General features: G+C 46.0%; 1 protein-coding gene across 1 annotated transcript; it reads left to right on the forward strand.

Annotated features, from left to right (window-relative positions):
• Positions 1 to 8,280: 8,280 nt before the first annotated feature.
• LOC127689921 (60S ribosomal protein L38-like) lies at positions 8,281 to 8,513 on the forward strand. The gene has a single exon (XM_052189495.1). It carries the CDS (start codon positions 8,301 to 8,303, stop codon positions 8,511 to 8,513), a length of 213 nt encoding a protein of 70 aa, XP_052045455.1. The 5' UTR covers positions 8,281 to 8,300.
• Positions 8,514 to 9,339: the final 826 nt, after the last annotated feature.

A 9,339-nucleotide genomic window follows, 5' to 3' on the forward strand; every position in this document is an offset into this window, starting at 1 on the left:
TAGTTTAGTTCTTTTTGGGGGGTGGGGAGTGGGGTTCGAGACAGGGTTTCTCTGTGTAGCCCTGGCTGTCCTGGAACTCACTCTGTAGACCAGGCTGGCCTCAAACTCAGAAATCCACCTGCCTCTGCCTCCCAAGTGCTGAGATTAAAGGCGTGCGCCACCAACCGCCGCCTGGCCTCTTTATTATTTTATTTTTTTACTTTTTTTTTTTTTTTTTCTGAGACAGGGTTTCTCTGTATAGCCCTGGCTGCCCTGGAACTCACTCTGTAGACCAGGCTGGCCTCGAACTCAGAGATCCGCCTGCCTCTGCCTCCCAGAGTGCTGGGATTACAGGCGTGCGCCACCACCACCACCCGGCCTCTTTATTTTTTTAAAAGATGTATTTATTCACTTTATGTATATGTCACTGTCTTCAGATGCACCAGAAGAGGGCATCATTCCCATTACAGATGGTTGTGAGCCACCATGTGGTTGCTGGGAATTGAACTCAGGACCTCTGGAAGAGCAGTCAGTGCTCTTAACCCCTGAGCCATCTCTCCAGTCCTATTTCTTTATTTTTGATATTTTGAAACAGAATTTCATATAGCCCAGTGCCCTAAAACTCAAGCTCTCCAGCCTCAGCCACCTAGGGCTAAGGTTATAGTAGCCACCACACCCAGTGAGGTGATCTGAATGAAAATGCCGCCTCCCCCATCCCCTATCCCCCACTCAGACTCATAGGGAGTGGCATTATTGGAGGTGTGGCCTTGTTGGAGGAGGCGTGTCTTTGGGAGCAGGCTTTGATGTTTCAGAAGCTAAGCCCAATGCCCATTGCCGCTCTGCGCTCTTCCTGCTGCTAGCTGCCAGATGTAGAACTCTCTGCTCCTTCTCCAGCACCGTGCCTGCCTGTGTGCCACCATGTTCCCCACCATAATGACAATGGACTACATCTCTGAAACTGTAAGCCAGGCCCAATGAAATACTTTCTTTTTTAAGAGTTGCTGTGGTCATAGTGTCTCTTCACAGCAATAGAACAGTGACTAAGACACTAGGCTCCATAATCTTATTATTAATAATATAACTTACAAATTTTATACCAAAAAAATGAAACTGTCAAGTCAGAGAAAAGAGAGCCAAACACGGTGCTATATGCCTGTAATCTCAGCACTCACTCCATGCTCAGTCAGAAAGATCTCAAGTTCGAGGCCAGCCTGCATCTACACTAGAGATGCCCTATCTTGGCCTGGAAAGATGGCTTAGTGATTAAGAGCACTGGCTGATCTTCCAGAGGACCCAGATTCAATTTCCAGCACCAACAGGAAGGCTTACAAACGTATGTAACTACATATGTTACTACTACGTATATTCCAGGTCTAATGCTCTCTGGCCTCTGTGGGAACCAGGCACATGTGTGGTGCACAGTCATACATGCAGGCAAAGCACCCATACACATAATACATATAACATCAAATACAGGGTAGCCCTAACTGTCTTAGCGCTCATGTTGTTGCCCAGACTGTCCTCAAGCTCACAGAGATCCACCTGCCTCTCTGTCCTGAGTGCTGGGATTAGAGGTGTTCACCATCACCACCACCTGGCATAATTTTTTTTTAAAGATTTATTTATTTTATTTATATGAGTACAGTGTCTTCAGACACACCAGAAGAGGGTCATTACAGATGGTTGTGAGCCACTTGTGGTTGCTGGGAATTGAACTCAGAACCCCTGGAAGAGCAGTCAGTGCTATTAACTGCTGAGTCATCTCTTGCCTCTGGCACAATTTTTTAATAAATAATTTTTTTTTTTGGTTTTTTTGGATTTTTTTTTTTTTTTTTGAGACAGGGCTTCTCTGTATAGCCCTGACTATCCTGGAACTCACTCTGGAACTCACTCTGTAGACCAGGCTGGCCTCGAACTCAGAAATCGCCTGCCTTTGCCTCCCAGAGTGCTGGGATTACAGGCATGCACCACCACCACCTGGCTAATTTTTTCTTTTTTTTTTTTTTTTTTTGGACTTTGGGGTTTGGTTTTTTCGAGACAGGGTTTCTCTGTATAGACCTGGCTGTCCTGGAACTCACTCTGTAGACCAGGCTGGCCTCGAACTCAGAAATCCGCCTGCCCCTGCCTCCCAGAGTGCTGGGATTACAGGCGTCCGCCACCACTGCCCGGCACTGGCTAATTTTTTAAAAATGCCCTATTTTGAAAGAGGTGACGATGGGGACATGGGTTCAGTTCCCAGCACCCATATCAGTCAGCTCACAGCTCTCTGTAACTCCAGTTCCAGGAGACCCAGTGCCCTCTTCAGGCCTCTTTTAATGTGAAAAGGAAAACCTACAAAATGAGAGAAAAAGTAATTCCAGCACAGGAGGTAGAGGAAAAGAGGCTTAAAAACTCAGTCATCAGCCGGGCGATAGTGGCTCACACCTGTAATCCTAGCACTCCGGGAGGCAGAGGCAGGCGGATTTCTGAGTTCGAGGCCAGCCTGGTCTACAGAGTGAGTTCCAGGAAAGCCAGGGCTATACAGAGAAACCCTGTCTCAAACAAAACAAAACAAAACAAACACCACACCTCAGTCATCTTCAGCTGCATACTGGCTTTGAAGACAGGCTGGGCTGCAGGAAGTCCTGACTATAAAACAAACAAAACGGGGCTGGAGAGATGACTCAGCAGTTAAGAGCACTGACTGCTCTTCCAGAGGTCCTGAGTTCAAATCCCAGCAACCACATGGTGGCTCAAAACCATCCGTAATGAGATCTGATGCCCTCTTCTGGTGTGTCCGAAGACAGCTACACTGTACTCACATATAATAAATAAATAATTCTTAAATAAATAAATAAACAAAACACAAATTAAGATAATGTGAAATAATGCATCTCATTAATGGGACAAAAGCGGTAGGTAATAAGTAAAAGTGTGGACAGAGGTGAGGAGAGATTGAGGCTCTCGCGTCTTTCTGGGGAGAGGTTAAAATGCAGCCACTTTGGGAAAAACACCTTGGGGTTAGACATGGATGGACAGCAAGACGGCTCAGCAGGTAAATAAAGGTGCTGTCTTGTCATTCTGTGTGCCGACCTGAGTTCAGTTCACACACACACTGCTCTTTAACTCTTCCTGAGTCGACCCCGGTTTCTTTGCCATGTCCAACTTCATGCCCTTGTCATCATCATCTTCTTTCTCATTTTCCTTTCCCTTCTGCTTTCACTAGCCCACAGAGCCCAGCTTGGACCATCTGTTTACTCCTGAGTGTGGGGCCATTCACAGGAGCATGGTTGGCCCACCAGGGGCTTAAAGAAGACGGCCTTTCTCTCCTCCAGAAACCATCAGTTCTCAGTAGCTCCTCGGTTAGCGGTGGGGGCTCATGAATACCTTTCCCTCTGTGCTAACATGTTGGCTGTCTTGATCTCGTGCAGGCAGCGGCCGCTGTGAGTTCCTGAGCACAGCAGTCCTGTCGTGTCCAGAGACAGTTTTCCTGAGGTCCTCTCCAGCTTCTGATTCTTCAAATTTTTTACTCCTTCTACCATGATGGTTCCTGCGAGGTGTGTGTGTGTGTGTGTGTGTGTGAGACAGATGTCCCATCTGTGACTGAGTACTCCACTGACACTCTTTGCAATTGTGACTTTCTTTCTTTCTTCCTTTCTTTCTTTCTTCCTTCCTTCCTTCCTTCCTTCCTTCCTTTCTTTCTTTCTTTCTTTCTTTCTTTGTTTTTTCGAGACAGGGTTTCTCTGTATAGCCCTGACTGTCCTGGAACTCACTCTGTAGACCAGGCTGGCCTCGAACTCAGAAATCCACCTGCCTCTGCCTCCCAGAGTGCTGGGATTACAGGCGTGCGCCACCACCGCCTGGCTACGGCATGTGACTTTTAACTCGGCATTCTGAGGCTTCAGAGAGGAACAAATCCATATATAGGGTAATTCCAGGTGTCTGTGTTTGTGTGTGTGTGTGTCTGTGTGTGCATGCATGCACGCGTGCACGCATAGCCTATAAAATAATAGCTCTCCTATCCCTCCTCCTTCTTCTATCTCCTTCCATTCTTTTTTAAACATTTTTTAAAGATTCATTTATTTATTATATGTAAGTACACTGTAGCTGTCTTCAGACACCCGAAAAGAGGCCATCCGATCCCATTACAGATGGTTGTGAGCCACCATGTGGTTGCTGGGATATGAACTCAGGACCTCTGGAAGAGCAGTCAGTGTTCTTACCATCTCTCCAGCCCCCCATTCTTTTTTTTAAAGATTTATTTATTTATTTTATGTTATTTTATGTATGTGAATACACTGTCACTGTCTTCAGACACACCAGAAGAGGGCATCAGACCCCACTGCAGATGGTTGTGAGCTACCATGTGGTTGCTAGGATTTGAACTCAGGACCTCTGGAAGAACAGTCAGTGCTCTTAACCACCGAGCCATCTCTCCAGCCCTTCTCCTTCCATTCTTATTCATAATTTTCCTGAATAAGAGCCCTCAAAGGCACATCCCACTGCTCTATCTGCTGCGGTTTTGGGGGAATACACTAGTTCCATTATTCCTGGGAAAACGGCACTCCCAGCCCTGGAGTCTGGAAAGAGTCCTTCATGGTTACAGGCAATTCAGCTGCTTCACTCGCACAGTGATGTCTTCCCTTTCTCACCTCTCCCTTGTTGATAGACCTCAAGGACTGCTACCTTCATGCTGGTTTGGAGGTAGTCTCGGGCTGAATGATTTTCTAGGGCTGTGTGTTTACCTAGTGTCTGGTTAACTTGAAGAAGAATGGAATTTCTTTGCTCCTAAGACTTACAGCTTAGGCTTAAGGCTGTCTTACAGCTGCTTACAGAGATAACAACTACATATCCAGCTGATCAAAGCCACCCGCCAGACCTCTTCCTAAGTGGGACTGGAAGTATGAATTGGGGAAAGAACTCAAATGAGCTAGTGTGGCTTACCTCCCTATCCCTGGAGAAGACAGACTAGAAAGATATGGAAAGAAGTTAAGTGGGTTTCCACAAAAGACAGGGCGATGTGTCTATATACAGTGAATAAATACAGAGTGGAAAAGGACAGTCTCGAAGCCAGCAGTGTGAGGTGGCACACATCTGCCCTCCCAGCACTTGAGAGGCAGAATCAGGAATGTTGGAAGTTCAGGGTTGGCCTGGGAAGATGGCTCAGTCTGCAAAGTACATGAGAGCCTGAGTTCAGATCCCTTGCACCTGTGTAAAGCAGACCCTGGTGGAAGCCGCTTGTCATCCCAGCCCTGGAGCTCACTGGTCAGAGAAGTAAAGGAATTTTTTGGTTTTGGTTTTCCTATACTGATACAGACTCTGATATCCAGAAGGCTCTTGATGGAGCAGAGGGAGAGCCCCAAAGCCCAGAGAAAAGGAACACTGTCATGGTAGTGCCAGCCTGCAGAGTCACCAATAGCCAGTGAGGACCGCACAACACAATGACCGAGTGCAATAGTGTTCATTGTTCCCAGCAGAGTGGTGACAGGCCCTAGCAAGACCTACTCTGCCAAATAGTATTAGGGCAAAAGCAGTGTTGTGAGTCCATGGCTGTTTGGGAGAAGGAAGCATGTTGCACAGGCCATGGACCTCTAGAACCAGCGAGGGAGAGAAGAGCAAAGGTCCTTATGGTGCAACATTATTTCAGATTCGTAGAATGAAATTGCTGGTGTCACAGAGAAGGTGGTAACTAAATCTTTAAATTAACCTCGTCTTGACCTCCTTTTTTTTTTTTAATTAACCAACTGATTATTAGGGAGGTACCCATGGGCCATGGCCCATGAGCAAATCAAAGGATGACTTTTGAAAAGCCAGTTCGTGGAGCTGGAGAGATGGCTCAGCAGTTAGAGCACTGACTGCTCTTTCCAGAGGTCCTGAGTTCAATTCCCAGCAACCACATGGTGGCTCACAACCACCCGTAATGGGATCAGATGCCCTCATCTCATATACATAAATTAAATAAATCTTTGAGAGAGAGAGAGAGAGAGAGAGAGAGAGAGAAGCCAGTTTGCCCCTTCCATTGTGTTTTAAGGCAGAGTCTTTCTTGTTTCTGCCAATGTGCTATGTAGTCTGGACAGCTATTCTCCTGCCTCCACCTGTCATTTCACTACAGGAGTGCTGTCATTGTGGTTGCATGCCACTGCATCTAGCTTTTACATGGGTCTCAGTGTTTTGAACTCGGGTCTTTTTTTTAAAGATAGATTTATTTATTTATTTATTTATTTATTTATCTATCTGTTTATTTATTTATTTATTTACTTACTTACTGTATGTGAGTACACTGTTGATCTCTCCAGACACACCAGAAGAGGGCATCTGATCCCATTATAGATGGCTGTGAGCCACCATGTGGTTACTGAGAATCAAACTCAGGACCTCTAGAAGAACAGTCAGTGCTCTTAACCACTGAGCCATCTCTCCAGCCCTGAACTCAGGTCTTTAGGCTTGCACAGAAAGCATTTGTACCTGCTGAGCCACCAAGCTGGCCTCAGATGGCTTATCTAATCATGTCAACCAATAAAATATTGTTTCTAAGTGTATTCCCAGAAGGAAATATCCAAATGAGAGTAGCTTACCTCCTTCCACTGAATTCCTGGGGGTCACTCTCAGGTTGTCAGGCTTGGGGGCAAGCGCCTTTATTCCCTGAGCTAGCTCGCTGGTCCAGGTGTTTCAAAATGGATTAGCATTTAACTCAGCTGACTGAGAAAGAAGATTTGCCCTTGTCACTGTGTGTGGGCTTCCTGCAATCAGTTAAGAGAGCAGAACAGTAGAGGCAGGGCGAATCTGCCCTGTGTGCCTGAGCTATGCTGTCCTTTCTGGCCACCCTCAGATCCCAGCATTCCTGGTTCTCAAGCCTTCGTGTAGGACCTAGAACTCCGCTCCACATTACAGATGGCATGTGACCTCCATAATCACATGAGGCAATCATTCATAAATCTGCATGTGTATTTCCCACTGGTTATGGGGTTTCTCCCTCCCTTCCCTTTAATTTTGTGTGTGAACATGTGAATATGTAGTGTATGTATGGGCGTGTGTGTGTGTGTGCGCGCGCGTGTGCGTGTGTGTGTGTGTGTGTGTGTGTGCGTGTGTGCGCGCGCTGCTTAGAGATCAGAGAGGAGATTGTGTGTCCTTCTCTTACCTTCTCTTGAAACAGGTTCTCTTATTGAAGCTAGAACTAGTTGGTGGCCAGCAAACCCCAGCAATCCTCCTGTCTCAGCCCCCAATAGTGCTGGAGTTACAGTCCCTGGGTAGCCCTATCCAGCCTTTTCAGAGTAGGCTGAGGTCCAAGCTCAGGTCCTCATGCTGCTTCTTCCTCTTTAAGCCGTCTCTCTAGCTCACCATCCCCCACTTTGAAACAAGGCTTCATATCATCCAGTCTAGCCTAAAATTTAACATGTAACAGAGGATGGATTAGTGAACCATGATTAATACAATCACCATTGCCTGTCTACAGTTGGAAGCTGTGTTTTGTTTTGCTTTGCTTTTCAACTTTGTTTGTCCTGGAACTCAGTCTATATAGCAGGCTGGCCTTGAACTCACAGATCCACCAACCTCTGCCTCCTTCCTGAGTACTGGGCTTCAAGGTGTCTACCTTTAAGGCCTTCTGGCCTATCATAGGTCTTAGACTAGTAAAACTTTCAATTGTTTTTTTTTTTTTGGTTTTTTTTTTTTTTTTTTTTTTGGTTTTTTGGGGGTTTTTTTTGTTTTGTTTTTTTGTTTTTGTTTTTGTTTTTGTTTTTTTTTTTTTGAGACAGGGTTTCTCTGTGTAGCCCTGGCTGTCCTGGAACTCACTCTGTAGACCAGGCTGGCCTCGAACTCAGAAATCCATCTGCCTCTGCCTCCCAAGTGCTGGGATTAAAGGCCACCACCCCGGGCTCTCAATTGTTAATTCCTTAAGGTGCTCTGGCACTACAGTGCCAAGCTGTGAGCAGGGCATTGCGTTTTCCTGGCAAGTAGTTCTGGTAGTCCACTTCCAGAACACTTCCTACTTCCACTTAAAATAAGTAAATAAATAAATAAGCTTTGTTTATTTGTTTGCCTTGTCCTATGGGTTCAATGGAAACTGAGTACTTTGTCCCTGGTAAATAAGCTGTTTAAAGTACCTTATGCCACCCAAGAAAAGTTAGAAACAGGCCAATGAGACACTTATTAGGGCTTAGGTCCAGTCCCCTATACTCACTGATTTCTGAAGGTTGTCCCTGACCTCCAGATACATGTCCATGCATAGAGTCACACATGTAAGCACACAAATAAATGTCATTTTAAAAATTTTTAAAGAATAGTCAGAAATCCAGGGCAATCCACACCCGGGGTGTAGACGCCAGAGCCGACCACCCGTTGCCATGCCTCGGAAAATTGAGGAAATCAAGGACTTTCTGCTCACAGCCCCGTGGAAGGATGCCAAATCTGTCAAGATCAAGAAGAACAAGGATAATGTGAAATTCAAGGCTTGCTGCAGCAGGTACCTGTACACCCAGGTTATCACAGACAAGGAGAAGGCAGAGAAGCTGAAGCAGTCCCTGCCCCCAGGTTTGGCAGTGAAGGAGCTGAAATGAACCAGACCTTTGCATGTGACTATCAAAAACCCAGAAAAGTCAAAAAAAAAAAAAAAAGTCAGAAACAACTGCTATCTGGAAAGGCAAAAGACTTGGTTTCTTCATGGCCTTTTTCCACAAGGATTCCTGCAAAGGTGGTTGCCAAAGGCTCAGGGAATCTGCAGCAGTCAATCTCAAGTGGTCTGGTGGTTGCCATAAGCAGCACTCTGCTATCTGTGAAAGCAAGAGACAGGTACCTGCTTTACAACGTTGATCCACTGGGGATCGGGATGAAGGGAGGTGGGTGGGGAGGTGACCGATCCTTCCTAGGTCTGAATTCCTTTTAAAGATGACTATATGAGCTGGAAGGCAACGTCCTTATGGTTTTCCTTGGGTGGAAAGGATTGCAATGTCTTTCATGGGAAAGATATCACTAACAACCTAACCACCGAGCAAATAAGTCAAATATAATTAACAAAGATGAAAGTTTCCAGGTGTGGTAGTTCAAGCCCATGATCCCACCCTCAAGAGGGAAGATGCTCGCCCTGGGTTCAAGATCAACTTGGGCTACAGTTTCAGGCTAGTCTGGGCCAGAGAGCAAGACCCTGTTTAACATACACACAAAAAAAAACCCAAACCCAAACTTTCCAGCCCTGTAAGCTTGCTGTTTGAATGGCAACAAAGAACAAAGACACAGTGCTCAGGCCCCAACAATTTTCTTTTACTTCTCCAGTACAGAGTGCAGCCAGGGCCTACTGCATGCTAGGCTAGTGTTCTGCTACTGAGCCACACGCCAGCCCTTCTTATTCTAAGACAAGGAGGACTTAAACTTTCATTTCCCCTACAT

Source organism: Apodemus sylvaticus, chromosome 7 (genome assembly GCF_947179515.1).
Source record: "Apodemus sylvaticus chromosome 7, mApoSyl1.1, whole genome shotgun sequence".
Classification (NCBI taxonomy): Eukaryota; Metazoa; Chordata; class Mammalia; order Rodentia; family Muridae; genus Apodemus; species Apodemus sylvaticus.